At 42.1% G+C, this 15,710-nt stretch overlaps 1 protein-coding gene across 2 annotated transcripts; it reads right to left on the bottom strand.

The window, feature by feature from the left end:
* Positions 1 to 716: 716 nt before the first annotated feature.
* On the bottom strand, positions 717 to 13,836 carry cd2 (CD2 molecule). Of its 2 annotated transcripts, none has more exons than XM_076017391.1 (8): positions 13,678 to 13,836; positions 5,766 to 6,053; positions 5,602 to 5,672; positions 4,556 to 4,746; positions 3,534 to 3,598; positions 3,353 to 3,430; positions 2,283 to 2,521; positions 717 to 1,481 (listed from the first exon to the last, which is right to left on the bottom strand). In XM_076017391.1, the coding sequence occupies exons 1-8, from the start codon at positions 13,787 to 13,789 to the stop codon at positions 1,398 to 1,400; spliced, it is 1,128 nt and encodes a 375-aa protein (XP_075873506.1). In that variant the 5' UTR covers positions 13,790 to 13,836; the 3' UTR covers positions 717 to 1,397. The 2 variants fall into 2 exon arrangements, with proteins under 2 accessions (XP_075873506.1, XP_075873510.1); XM_076017395.1 differs by having other exon boundaries at positions 3,534 to 3,596; positions 4,581 to 4,746.
* Between the last annotated feature and the right edge of the window lie 1,874 nt (positions 13,837 to 15,710).

Below are 15,710 nucleotides of genomic sequence, written 5' to 3'. Positions count from 1 at the left end.
CCGTGTACCGCGCATCCGCTACGCCCATGTGCATACAATATACACAGTGTGTGTGTGTGTGTGTGTGTGTGTGTGTGTGTGTGTGTGTGTGTGTGTGTGTGTGTGTGTGTGTGTGTGATGCCCACACAATACCCACAAAAGACGATTGTAGATAAACGCAAGCGCAATAAATACAGAAACCTCACAAGCAACTCCAATAAGCAAAAATACTGAAGCAATAGCACCATCTGTTGGATATAACGGAAAACAACGCCTGCATTTCCACCACATCGTTTTGCTGACGTTTCCTTGCAATTGTGAGTTTCAATGTAAGCTTTTGATTTTTGTTTTTACCTCTGATTTTTGTCTGTTTTTCTTGGGTAAGTCACCACAATATCAATATTGTGATTTTTTTTTTTTTTATGTTAATCTATTACTTTTTTTCCCTCTTATTGCGTATATTTTACAGATTATGGAAAGCACATTCACGGAAAACGTCTATTTCTGCAGCTTCAGGGGTGCAGGCACAGGAAAACGAACAGAGAGCAACAGCTCTGCACACACAGACGACGCTGTGAAAACCACAGTAAGCACAGGATATGCGAGTGAGTCAAGTAAAAAAACAACAGCGGTGACAGTGACATTCATTTCCGCTCATTTTTCTGTCGAAACATGTCAACCTTTTTCGCCATTCGCTTAAAATAAGAAATGATGACGTTTAAAATGAATCACCCCGGTCACTTGCTCACATTTATTCAGGTTGGAAAGATCAGAGCAAAGATGCAAAGAAGAGCGACGGGTGAAAATATATCAAGAGATTAAATTACATTTTCATCCATTAACTTTAAGTTTGACATTAAAATATACACATATCTATATGTATTTCTATCTTTTATGTATGTATATGACTAAATTGTAAAACTGAAAATATATTTTAAGCTTTATATCAAAATTAAGAAAAACTTGATACATATAAATATAATATATGTATAGGTATATGTATACAATATACACAAAATGTTTATTTGAGATGGAGATAGTAGTTTGAGATTGTTCTTTCTTCGGAATGCTTCCCTCTAACTGACAGAGAAACATACTAAGCAGGCAAGGACAGAAATAAAAGAAATGCACATCCATTAGTTTAAATTCTCTTAGTTGTTCTCCTTGAATTGGAACTGCACTGACACAAATTTGCAGTCGGCTTGGAAACTTGTCAAAGAGCCTGAGGTCAGCTGTGACAAATATCTGGCTCGTGGTGAAAAAAATAGAAAAAAAAAATCTATCTATATATTTCAATGAGTTTGTTGAACAGACTTTTACAAGTATTAGTGCCCCCATGACACAGTTGGCAGGTTCAGATCCACTTCCCGGTGTGACTTTGGACCGAGATGTGAGCAGCGCTGAACACTCGCACGTCGTCAGGCTCTTGGCTCTTTGGGCGCTTTCTTCCTGGGCTGAGGGAGAGGAGGCGGGTCCTCGTTGTTGGCCACCGGTCTGGGGGCCTGCAGACAAGGGTCACGTGACACACACAACACACACACTTTAAGACTCAAGTGCCAGCTGAGCGCCGCTTGCTTCCTGTCTTGGACCAGGAAGTAGAGGGGTGAGAAATATAATCCCAACATTCATATTCGAGGACTCAATGATGATTTTTGCCTATATCATAGGTGTCAAAGTTGGCCCGCAGTGTCATTATATTTGGCCCACGAGGCCAATACAAAGTTACACAGCACATGTACCGCTAAGACTACAAATCCCAGAACGCTCTGCTGGCATTTTGGCGAGTCAATCAGAACAGGACGTTCATTGAAGGATACTATTATGACTTCATTGGTTTAAATGTATTATTTCCCCGTGGAAATTTACAGTTGAAATTGAAATCAGAAGGCTGCAAATAAAAAAAAGAGGCATACGATTTTATTTATTTAAATTATTATTTTTTTAAATTTGAAATTCAATTATAGTGCTGGGCTTTGCTTGCTCCATATTCAGGTTGAAGCAAATCTTGTTTGGGTCCATATAAAAAGGTTCACTGTTTTATCTGGAGGAAGATCCCCCCTCCCCCAATAAATATCAATGTTGGCCCGTGACTTTTGTTGTCTAAGTTTTAATTTTTGGCTTCACTCTGTATTTGAATTTGACACCCCTGATCTATATCTTTATGATCTTTATGAACCTGGGAAGATGAAGGATGCGACACATGACTATGAAAACCTTGCAACTTGAATACATAGGATCCATTGTAGCAGCCATAAAAAAAAATAACAAAGAAACAAACGCATCCGACTACATGGGAGTCTGACCTGTTCTTGCCTCCTGGGACTAGGCCCTGGATGACCACCAGGGGGCTCAGGGCCTTTGGGACCATGCTGGCCTCTGGGACCATGCTGGCCTTTGGGCCGGTGGTTCCGAGGTCCGGTGTGGCCGGGCGGCTGCCGCTGCTGATGTTGATGGTGGTAGTGGTGCTGATGTTGTTGTTGTTGTTGTTGTGGCTGTTGCTGTTGACCCGCCGTGGCCAAGTGCAAGCGGTATTCGTCCTCATCTGAGTCGAAAAGGAAAAAAACCCGAAAGGTCGTAAAGGCCACACCCACGCTCAGGTGTAGGGACGCACCAATACCAGTAGAGTAGAGTACGAGTATTTGCATTTTGGTACTCATCGATAATGCCATTAAGCATAAGGACTATAAGTTGCACTTTTTTCATAGTTTGGCTGGTCAAATGACATATATATGTATTAAAAAATACACAATTTCATATGTCCTTAAAAGTTAATTCGCACTGACTGACATGACCTAGGAGTAAACATTACCTACAGCCGCAAGAGGGGGGCGCTCTGGGCTTGTGACAACCACCGAAAATGAATTTAAACATTCGCTTAAAGAGAAACTGAAGAAAGACTGAACTGAGAAAGACTGAACACAAATGCCCCCCAAAAGAAAACCTTATTCTGCAGATTACAAGCTGCAGGTAGTAAAATATGCAGTACAAAAACAAAATCGAGCAGCAGAAAGAAAGTTTGGAGTGAGTGAGAAACTTGTGAGGGACTGGCAAAAAGTAGCGGCTACTCTTACTGCAATGAAGAAAACACACCTATTCAGCCTGTTGTTCTTTATTCTGTTGTTATTATTATAACTTGCCTTCCCAGAGCAAATGTCTGTTCTTTTCCACTTTTCCACAGATGTTTTGTTATTTGAACAACATTCCTCATCATGTATTTCTAGAACATGGACGCGACTGTCACAAGTTTCACTGCAGTACAAACGCAAATTGAACAAAAAGAGTAGAGTATCGGTATCGGTGCCGGTATCCGATACTGGTATTGGTATCGGTGCATTCCCATACAAGTCGGTCGGTCACGTGACTCATCCCTCACCCTTGATGTGCATGCGTCTCCTGCGTCTGTTGCGGATGCAGCAGCAGAGGATCAACAAGATGAGCAGGAGGACGACACCTATTCGGGTGGACCGGCCGAAAAAAGTGATTGTGGCGTCAAAAAGGGTGTGAGTGAGGTGAAAGAATAAACAAACAAAAAAAACAAACGAGAAACAACGCACCTCCTCCCGCGCCCACGAAAACCCAGACGCTGATGCCGAACACCAACTCCGGGAAAACAAAGCCTGCGAAGGGGAGGAGAAAAAGGACAGTGGGCGGTGAGTTTGTGTGAAGGGATAGTCATCGCACGCGGGGCTAAAGTGAGGCTTAAATGTCTCGCAAAAATGTTTCGGATAAAGAGCATCATTTTTTTTTTTTTTTTGCTCCTTTGTCACATCATCATGTTGAAAAGCAAACACGCTAAGGTTCTGATGCAAGCAAAAATTCAAACGCCTCCGGTGCTTTCATTCAATCATAGGATAAAGGTCCTTACACACCGGGCAACAGGCGAAGCGACGTGAATGCGGCAGGCGAACATGTGTATAAAATTTGCGAAGCGATTAAAGTTTGGCGCTCTTTCTTTCATGCCAAAGGAGACACAATCGAGTTGACTCCATCCTCAAGTGATGATGTCCTGGTGATGGTCAAATTAAAAAAGGAAAAAAAAACCCAAATAGAAGTCTTTGGGTCCACCCAATATTGTTCTTGAGAGGAGATGGGTGAGTTCAACACAATGATCCAGGAGGTCAAATTTTACCCAGTGAAATTTGGCCAGGGATGCCGGGACGTTCGCTGCAGGTGTGGAAGGTTGTTGCATTGACCGCAAGAGGTTTAAAAAAAATAAATAAATAAAACAAGCGAATTATTCACCTGGCAAATTCTCTCCCGGTGTGAAAGGACCTTTCAAATTGATAGCGGTGATTCATCGTGCACATCAAACGTCGGAAGGCTTACGTTACGCCGGAAACTTGAAGGCAGCCATAAAAAGCTACGGTTTTGTCTATTTTTTTTCTAGAGTAAACATCAGTGGTCTGACTTTGAAACCTGTGAGGCGGGCGCGTTTAGCCCTCTATTAGCTGCCCTCTGTCAATGATGAAGCTTCGTTCGGACCTCGCGCGTGTTTGTCGGGGCTGATTCATACGTTTTTTTTGGCGCGCACCAACACCCAGATATCCATCATCCCCTCATGTTGACCTTTCACCTGCCTGAGGTGGGTGGATGCTGCTCACCGGAACAAAACGAGGTGACAACTTCACTCTTCTCTTTACTGACTTGGTTGTGGACGGTGCAGTGGAACTCGCCATCCCGGGATTTGGGAGAGTAAGTTTTTTTGGTCATCTTCAGCAACTCCTTGCCGTTGTGGAACCATTTGTACTCGTATTTGGCCTTGGGCAGCTGGAGGTGAGGGGGTGGGGGGGTGTGGGGTGGGACAAAGTTAGTGTAAAACAATCTCGCTTTGTTGGCCTTTCAGCTCATCTTTTGGAAACGTCGACGGGTTAAAAGCAGGACTCAAGAGCCTCAATGTGGGTTTCAGGCAATTACAGCCCGCCTGACAGCGCATATCGAGCAAGAACCTTGCTCTATGTCAGGCGTGGACAAACTACGGCCCAGGGGCCATATGTGGCCCATGAAGTTTTATAATCCGGCCCGCTGAACTTGAAGAAATTATATTAATGATAAGTCACTCAAAAAATAGCTGTATTTCATCAATTGTTTTAAGAGTCATTTCAATAAAGAGCTGAATACTGTGGGGTCTTCAAAGACACAAATTTTGTTGTAACGCTTTTGTTCATTTTCAATACACATTAAAGCACACATTTTCTACATATCCAATGATGTATTTTTTCCTCCTATGAGGAGGGTCACCAAAACACTCCATCCAACTGCTGCTGCTCTGGCCCCCCAATCAGATTTCAGAAAAAGATTTAAGCCTCACCTGTCAAAAAGTTTTCCCACCCCTGCCCTAGCTCTACTGTATGTATTTCTTATATGAGAATCGTTCAAAGGGAAGGAAAACCAAATTACTTTTATTGCACTGTGAGTATATGCGTTATTAATGTATTTATGGACAGTGTGTTCAGCTTTTACCAACCTAAAAATCGTAAATCAAGCCAAATTTTTACACACGAGACATACAGGGTGAGCTTTGTTTAAAACAACAACAACAACAACAAAAGAAACCAGAATTGTGAAACCACCAACTTATCAATAGCTTCAAGAGGAGGAGGAAGAGGGAACTCGCATTCTTACCTCTTGGACGTCGCACCTTAAGACAACAGTTTTGCCGCAGGTGACATTGACCATGGGCTTCGGGACGGGATCTGTGAAAGGGTGAAGGGGGGCGTCAATTGTCAGATGCAAGGCAGAGAAATAAAATGACTGCGGAGGTCACAAGGGAACAGGGTTTTACCCACCAAGCAAGCACAAGTCGATGGTTTTCAGGCCTTCCACAGCTTTGCCATCCTGAAACACGTCTGGTTTGTACGACCCGCCCTCGGCTTCGGTCAAGTTGGTCAGCTTCAGGGACCCGTTTTCGAGGATGTCAATGTTGTTGTTTTTGTTATGGAGCTTTTTTTGGCCTTTGAGCTCTATGAGGATCCTTCCGCTGTGAGTCCACTTGATGACCTCGCCGGACTTCACCGTGTGCTGCAGCTCCAGGATGACGCTGCCGCCGATGGGTCTGTGAATGTTGCAGTTGCCCGCTGGCGGGCGAGATGGAGACAAGCGCACGTGAGAGACGACGCTAACATCTAATTGTTTTATTTCAGGGTTTTTTTCTTTTAATGTTTTTCCCAAAAACAACACACACAATAACACAACGACAAACAGAGGGTAAAGGCAGGCCCCTAGACTCTGAGACGTCCGCCCATTCATGTCAATGAAGTTGCTTCCCCGGTGAATTCAATGAAAAAGTTTTTGACTTTTTCGAAAGCAGAGGTAATCAGGAAGCGTTATATAAATGATAACATCTGTGCATTATTTGCCCAGGGTTTTGTGCCATCACAAATCCTGCCATCAGCTCTAGTTGATGACCTTGCTAACAGATTTAGTTCCAATGTTATGGCTGTTATTGATTCTATCGCCCCAGTTAAAACCAAAGTTCTGTCTGGAAAGAAAAAGTCACCTTGGAGAAACGCCACACTGGTTAAAGCACAGAAAAGACTATGTAGACAAGCAGAACGCAAGTGGTGAATAAACATGCTCCAGGTATACTATGATATTTATAAAGAGAGTCTTCACAAATATAACCAGGAACTGAAGCGTGCAAGACAGTCATTCTTCTCAGACATTATCACCACAAACTGTAATAATGCCTGCACACTCTTTTTTCTGCAGTGGACAGCCGGATAAACCCCATAGCATCGATTCCTCCTGAACTGCTGTCTAACAAGTCATGCAATGACTTTGCAGTCACAAACAAAATATTACAGATAAGACAAGCTGTCTGCAGCTCCAGCTCAGTAATGACAACACTTGTGCCTTCTTTTTCTCTTGTTTATCTAGGACATTTAGCCTCCTAGATTATACAACTCTAGCGGAAACAGTGTCAAAGTTATAGCCCACCACACGCTGTCTTGATATTCTACAAAGTTTTTTAAAAGTGTTTTTGACTGCATGGCTCCGGACGTACTGCAGATAATAAATACCTCTCTTCAAGCAGGCCAGTTTCCCCAGGCCTTGAAAACTGCAGTAATAAGACCTCTTTTAAATGGATGCTACAACAATCAGTAACTGTAGGTCAATATCAAATCTGCCATTTTTGGGGAAAATCATTGAAAGAGTTGTTTTCCAGCAAATTCATGCTTTTATGATGCAAAAGAATCTTACCGGCACTGTGCTACAATGGTTCAAATCTTACTGACAAGATAGGGACTTCTTTGTGTCAATTGGAAATTATGAGTCTGAGCAAACTAAGATCACATGTGGGGTTCCGCAGGGGTCCGTTCTCGGACCACTTCTATTTAACATATATATGCTACGCCTCGCTCAGATCATGGAACATCACAACATTTCCTATCATACCTATGCTGATGACACACAAATTTATATTTCAGTATCACCACATGACTACAGTCCCTTACTTTCACTGAGTAATTCTATTCGCTATATCAATCAGTGGATGAGTCAGAATTTTCTCCAGCTAAACACTGAAAAGACAGAGGTAATGGTTTTTGTCCCAAAAAAATGAAAGGTCAAAAATCAGTGCTCACCTTGTGCTTGTCATTGACAGCTACAAATCAAGCCAGAAATCTTAGTGTGATTATTGACTCAGACCTGAACTTCAATGACCATGTAAAGTTTATCACTAAATCTGCCTATTACTATCTGAAGAACATAGCTAGAATTAAGGGGTTTCTGTCGAAACAAGACATTGAAAAACGTATTCATGCATTCATTTTCAGTAGGTTAGATAATTGCAATGGCATCTTTACAGGTCTGAACAAAAATATCGATCAGGGAGCTGCAGCTGATCCAGAACGCTGCTGCCAGGGTCCTCACAAACATGAGGAAACTGGATCATGTTACACCGGTCATTAAATCGTTACACTGGCTTCTGATGAGTCAAAGAATAGATTTTAAAATCTTATTGCTGGTTTATAAGGCACTGAATGGTCTTGGACCAAAATATATGATTGATCTATTGGTTCCTTATGAAGTATTCAGACCCCTTAGGTCATCTGTAACAGGTTTGTTGTGTTTACCAAGAACAAGAACCATGCAAGGTGAGGCAACATTCAGCTATTATGCTCCTCATCTGTGGAACTTCCAGAAGATCTGAGGTCTGCTCAAACTGCTGGTGCCTTTAAATTAGGGCTGAAAACATTATTGTTCGATGCAGCGTACTCAAAAGTCAAAATTCTCCATACTTGCTGCATTATATTTTATTTTATTGTCTTTTTTTCTCATTTTTATTGTATTGTATTTCATTAATGCTTTTCTGGTTTTATTGTCTATGTAAAGCACTCTGAATAACTTTGTGTTGAATTGTGCTTTACAAATAAACTTGACTTGATATCCACATTAATGGGCCCATAGAGCATATGCAGTAGTGTCACTACCCATCATGCCAGTCCGGTATCCAGTTCTTATAATACAACCATGGTACAGGGCTCAGCTGGCGGGTTGAACAACGTGTTGAACTGTATAGTGAGCGTACCACAAAATATCCATTGTGTATATTCGGTATCAGGTCATTCCAGCGGATTGCGGCCCTTTTGCTTCACAGAACTCTAAACAATCCTCTTTTTTTCTTTTTTACCCACATCTGACGCCCTCCAGCGGTAAAATCAAGAATTGCATGCATTCCTCATATATACATCTTCAATGTCCCGGTTACATCCTATCGGGGAAAGAGGGGGGGGGGGGAGAGACGTGCTCTGATGGGAGACGTGCTCAATTTCTGCCGGTTCCGTAGCGATATGTATATATATATATATATATATATATATACACTTTTTTGTGAGAAATACAATGTGTGGCGGGAGTGCGTGACAAAAGACCCAAAAGAGTGACTGTCACGCTCGTGGCGTGACACTTGAGAGCCCTGCAGTTACACACACGGATGAGGATCGCGGTGAGCGTGAGTAAGTAGCCTTCGTTGAAAGACTGAACAATAAATAGTTAATTTATTCCTTCACTTGTTCAACAAACACACAGAGAAAATGAAAAGCAAAGTTTCAACTCCTTCAACGGTATGTTTTAAATACTGTAGCGTCCAGCCGGACGGTGAAAGAACGATCACAGGCCGTAACCACGCCAAACCACAACAATCAACAAAAGGCACAGAAACGTGAACGGCTGCTCCCCTCTCTCGCTCTCGTCTCTCACCGGGGGCACACACGAGACTTCCTCATACTCTCACCTCTGTCCCCCCCTCTTCCCTCTCGGCCATTCGCATGCCAAGCCCAACTCCCAATGTGCATTCAGTTACATTACGAACTCTCAGAACGTTAACAGCACTTAACAGCACCCAACACAACGGAAAAAACAGCAGAGTTCATACAATACGGTATACACAGCACGCCGGTTAAGCTATCCATGCGGTGTGGCGCGCGCACACACAAACACGCACAGACTACAGAGCGCCAAGGATCTAATAAGTTGTTTATCACTCCATTTGCTGGTGGCTGGCAAACAGCGTCTGCCTCTCCTCTCTGTCTGATGCAACAGGCTCTGACAGGCAGAGACGACAGACACTTGACATGCTGACATCCTCATCATCAACACTGTATTTATCTATCGACCTAGTTTCACTTTATAATTTAAATGTATAAAGGTCTATATATTTAAGATTTGTAGCATGTTCCGTTGCACTTTATAATTAAAATGTATAAAGGTTTGTATTATTTTTTTTTTTAAGTTGTGTTGCATAATCACTTGCACTTCATAATTTAAATCCGTAGAGGTCTGTGTATTTTTAAGATTTGTAGCATGTTCAGTTGCACTTTATGATTAAAATGTATCAAGGTTTGTACCTTGATACATATTTACTGTTTATTGTCCCCTCCAAAAAAATTAATAGTGATTTTCGCCCCTGCTCGCCAGGCTACAACTGCGTCTCAATAATGAGAGTGCCGACCTTTCTGCCTCTGCGAGGCCGCGCAGCTGATAGAAACCCGACCCGCAACTGTGTCAAAGTGAAAGATTTGTTTGGTTTTTGCCACTGTGCAACCCATCACCTCGCTTGCAGGCGGATGCAGTGGAGACGCGCAAAACATGCCTACGCGCTGATGTGTCAAGAGTGTGAACTGTAAACTGTCGATGCGTCAAGTGTGTTTTTTGAACCTTCAACTCGCTACTGTGTTAACTGGCTGCCTTTGTTTACTCGCATCTGTCGTTGTCCTAGCTACAGCAGATGTTCGAACCGGGAAGTGATTTCGCTTGTTGCCCTCACCACTGCCTGTGTGTAAATTATTTTTTCGAAGTCGCGTATTTCACGCACTTGTCCCGTTTTCGTAGCATATATGGCCATAAATATCACGTAACGTAGTCGTGCTTGGAACCTTGTGTAGGCTCATTCCGGTAGCGTCAGTACCAGGTACCCACGTTTGTTCTGATAATAAAAATGATAATAATTAAAAACAAGATGTGTGTTCCATTTAATGGCAAGCCGATCACCAAACGACAGTAATAATAAACTTCACACAAGTAAGAAGAGCAAAGAACACACGGACGATAACAATAATATATGTATTAAAAAAAAAAAAAAACAAACAAAGCTGAGGACCCAACAAAGGTGGGGCTTGAACCCGCGTCGCAATGAAGAAAACTAATAAATCAAGCATTTTAGCCACTACTCCACCGACTGCCACGTTCAAACCGCAACGCAGCAGCAATGATTAAGAAGAGTCCAGGACTGCGTCACTAGTCACAGCAGGCAGCAGTCGTCTAGATGAACCCTGTGTTATGTTGTTTTATGGGGTAATTCACAACTTCACATCGCCCATTTGACCTTCTGAACAGAGAGGTAACTCTTATCGCACCGACCCCAAATCCCCGTACACTTTGTGTGACTTGCCGAAGTTCACTTTTAAGCACGTCTTCCCATTGCTATATGGAGAGGCTGCTTCGCACCGCTGGCAGCAGGTGAGCCATGCCCATGCGCAACTGTCAGTCACATATCTGTCACCTACCAATATCGCCACATACATGAAAAACATTCATTACAACTCCTTCCAACTCTGTTCGTTCACACCGTTCCGACCAGACAGACAAGGAAACGTTCAAACAACATGGAATGTGTTCACTTGGACCACAAGGAGAAATCGTTAATCACACAATGGTGATCGGCTTGCCATTAAATGGAACACACAATGGGTTTTTTTTTTTAATGATTATTTTTATTATTATCAGAACAAACGTGGGTACCTGGTACTGATGCTACCGGAATGAGCCTACTCAACGTTCCAAGCACGACTACGTTACGTGACATTTCTGGTGGTATATGCTACGAAAACGGGACAAGTGCGGGAAATACGCGACTTCGAAGAAATAATTTACACACAGGCAGTGGCGAGGGCAACAAGCAAAATCACTTCCTGGTTTTAACTTCTGCTGCAGCTAGGACAACGACAGATGCGAGTAAACAAAGGTAGCCAGTTAACATAGTAGCGAGTTGAACCGGAACGCCGGTCCATCAACGCAAGTGTACAAACGTAAGTGCTGATTGGCCGAAGAGGAGTCGTGTATTTGAGCTCGATTGCTCTTCCCCTTCATCCTCCAGGCACCCGGATGTCAGTCACAGTAAATTGTAACTGAATTTTGAGAACTGAACTTGAATTGTGAGAACTGAATGTGAAGATGTGTAGACAGGGATTTTCAGTGACAATCATTTTTTTTTTAATTGAATTTCAATTTCAAATTGTACTGTTCAAATACAGTTTTTCAATGCAATGATTCAAATTTAACAATACAATTTCAAATGATGTGATTCAAATTCAAAATTTTAATTTATTCGCATTTAGCTACTCAAATTCAAATACAAATGATTCAAATTCAGTTTCTGGTGGCACATATTTCAGCCCAAGATTACTTTTAATATGCTGCACAAACTTTCTGACGCCTCTCAAGGTTGAATTTCTAAAACGCAAAAAAGCTGCAAACCCATAACCACAGCATTCGAGACCAAAGGCTAAAGAGTTTCCTTTTCTCACAAGCTCGAAACAATGAAGGGTACCTGATTGGTTTTGCTTTTTGTTTTTTTGAACTGGTGAAACTCCTGGTTCCACTTGCCTGCGCGTGAAAACTGAAAACAACATGCACTGATCTGCCTCGAGGTGGACGCACAGTGGTGGTGGAGCTCTAATAGCACGCTGCATTTTAATGCTTTATGACCCTGTTCATCGACCTCACAATCTCTTTTGGGCGCAGGGGCAGAAACGACTGAGCAATCACCCTTCCGGTTCCGCAGATATGGAGGAAACGATATAACAGATATAAAAACAAAACAAAAAAACAGAAGCAAATTATTATTATTTTTTTTTCAATTATTGGTTGTTCTAAGTAATAAATGTATAAAAATTAGTTGCATTTGAACATTTCACTGCTTCATTTTCAAAGGGAGGGAAAACCGGATGCTGTTTTCTTCTTCAGGTTAGCGTTTTATTTATTTTTTAGTTCAACCCAAGGCCAAACACGCTGACCTCCTTGTCTGCATAAATTCCCCACTACACGACACCTAAGGCGCACTTAGAGTAAAGTTGCAGCGTTACAACTAAACCGTCGCTTTTTATTAAAGAAATATGAGGGCGGGTGGGAAAAGAAAGAGAATCTTTCCATACATCGACCTCACAGGAGTTTTACAACCCAAATGTCAAGACGGAAACCTGAAAGCTGTTATCATGGATCTGTTCTCTGATTGGCTGTCGGGACTGACTGAGTGACATCAGATGCTATCATCTTTTTCAGCACTCAGTTTAAAAATGCCAGAGGGGAAAAAAAAAGCCCAACTAGATAGACATCAGAGAGCAGACTTGATGCGAGGCAGCATCCTGTGACCTGGCGCCTCTCAGCCTTGTTCCGTTTTAATTCTATATCGAGTGAAAAGGGGCGATGCATTTTTCTTTTTGTTCAAATTAGAAGGCTGGGGGAATCCTGATGAGGGCAGTTTTTTGTCTGTTTTGTATTACAATTTAAATTCAATTCAATTATCAGAGTTAAATCAATCAACATCAATGCATTCTAGGGAATATTATGAATAAAGGATTGAAATACATTTTTTTTTTATTATAAATGACATTATTGAAATATTTCGGGGAATTTGTGGTGGTTTCTTGTTTTTTTTGTTTCTTATTTTTTTTAGAGCTAAATTTCTTTTTTGTATTTCTATCTTCCCTTTTTTACATTCCTCCCAAAAATACAGATTTCTTTTTGCATCGTAAGAAAAACGTCAGAAATATTTTGTGCGAACATGATGTATAACATATATTATATATTTCTTCTGTATCTTAAAACTGGGTTTTTGGATAAATTTTAAATGTTTTATTGCCGTTTCCTGTTGATCTGAATTCTACATTTTCTTTCCACTTTCAACATTTACGACATCGACTTCTACACTGTACACAGACAAAATAAGAAAATTAAACATTTAAGGCATTCAAAACTCTCTGACGTCCCTTCCTAAGTGGCAGTGGCGTGAATTCATTAAAAACGTACGTATGTGAAACAAAAAAACTTAAACACTACAAGAAGCAAAATTGGTAATGTCGCCTTTTGGATCGTGGAAGAAAGAAATAATTACAATTAGATTGAAGACAGGCCTTTTACATAGTGAGAAGCAACTGTGATAAATGGGGCGTGGGGGAGAGAAGTAAAATTGAGACGTACCTGCAGAGGCCGAGGTGAAGAAGCAGAGCAGCAGCCCTGTGGCGGCGGCAGCAGCGGCGGCCATCGTCTTCTTCATCACGTTCAGCTGTGAGGAGCAGCAGATGCTTTCCATTGTTCAGGCTCATTTCCTGCCGAGGCAGTTCAGCTTCACCTCTGCTCAAAGCCTCGTGGTTGCTTGCGGTTTTGTGAAGGAAGCGCTCCAAGTCGCGTTACCCGTTTTTCATCGGCGCACTGCAGTTTTTAGCAGCCAATATGAGCTCCGGTCGCTATTTAGAGGCACCCATACGCAAAATATCCTCCCTCATTGAAAGCGCCAGAGCTGAAAAAAATTTAAATAAAGATAAATTGTCAAAAATTCAGGATTTTGCTTGACAAAAGCACGGCAAAAAAAAACAAAAACAAAATCAACCAAGAGAGGCTGAGTGGAATCCCCATCTTTAATTTTAGATTTTCTTTCTATCTTTTTGATTAGATTTTATTGTCCCAGAGGGGAAATTCTTTTCCACAGCCCACTGCACAGTTTGACCAACATGCATAAGGCATCATTGCAAAACAAATACACTCTTTAGACAGGACAAGACATATTAACATAGACATGGGCGTCATATAGTTCATCTCCTTTCCCTCCAGGGTCTGTTGTTCAGAGCCGCTATTACTGAGGGGATCAGGCTCCTGGCTAGACGGGCCCTCCTGCAGCACATAGTCCCGTATCTGTGTCCGGAGGGTAGATGAATGAGGTGGTGGTTGAGAGGGCGGTTGATGTCCTGTTCTAATGAGGAGGCAATTCGTGAGATTGGGTGTGGGAAGACCAATCATCTTGCTGGCTTTTTTGGTTATGAATTTGAGTTTGGAGCGGTTTTTGACTGACAAGTTTTTTAAAAAGCAGGTGGAGCAGTACAGTAGAATGGGCTGGATGGTGCTTTTATACTTTTATACAGCAGTAGGAGGAGATGAGGTGCAATGTGTAGTCCTTTAAGTTTACAGATGGCAGATAGTCTCTGATGGCTTCTCTTGTGAATCTGTGTTGGTCAAAGTTGAGGTTATTGTCAAGTGTGATGCGGACGTATTTAAAGCTGTCAACAATCTGAACAGAGTGATGGTTGATGGATATGGGGTCCTGGGGTGAAGGGGGACTGATGAGTTCTTTGGTTTTGATGATGTTGAGGTGGAGGTAGTTATCATCTAATATCATCAAGCAAACGTCAGAACTTGATGAGGGGGAAAAAAATGATTGTGGGGGGGGAAAATGGAATTTGAACATTATCTCTTACATATGTGAACATGTGAATGATATACGAACTGTGCCACAGGTAACTAACCCATCTCATTCCCTCAATGGTCTTGCGGCCTCCTGTTCTGGTTGCTCTTCTGTTTCCTATTGTAGCCAACAATAGGTCACGCTGGTTTGACGTCCTTTGCAGCAGAAACGCTGAAGACACAAACCCCGATCTGGTGTTGACCATATAAGGAGCGCTCAATTTCAAAGCTAATGCGGGTTACTTCAAAGTCTAGAGACCCCATTTGATGATGTTATCTATCAAGCTAACTGACAATAAAACCGCATTCTCCCCTCAGCTTCAAGTGAAAGGATGAACGCGTTGTCACACAGACGTGGGGCGAGCTAGTCTAGTTAGCCAGTCTCGGCTTTATAAGACTTGCCCCACCACACCAAGACTTTGGCTTGCACACGATTTTGTTCTTTGAAGAACCACAGCAGCAGCAGATTATCCGCCGAGTCATCACGACCATTAACGAGTGCTACAAGAAAGAGGAAGTGTGTGTGTGTGTGTGTGTGTGTGTGTGTGTGTGTGTGTGTGCGTGCGTGTGTGCGCGCGTGTGTGTTTTTCACAACTGTCCCTCAGGTATGCGACTCGTCTGTTTGTTTTCAGGTGTTGTACTTTCTTCTTATCTCTGTGGAGCAGCATGTCTTGTTTTTCTTTTTCTTTTCTTTTTTTTAGCACTGTACCCCATGAGATATGACTGCAGAAAGCACCCGAAAGCAAAAGTGGAAGTTTTATTGTGCTGCCTAAATA

Source organism: Nelusetta ayraudi, unplaced genomic scaffold, assembly GCF_046127955.1.
Source record: "Nelusetta ayraudi isolate G7.1 ecotype Tasmania unplaced genomic scaffold, CSIRO-AGI_Nayr_v1 ptg000006l, whole genome shotgun sequence".
NCBI lineage: Eukaryota > Metazoa > Chordata > Actinopteri > Tetraodontiformes > Monacanthidae > Nelusetta > Nelusetta ayraudi.
This window is presented reverse-complemented; position numbering and strand designations above follow the sequence as displayed.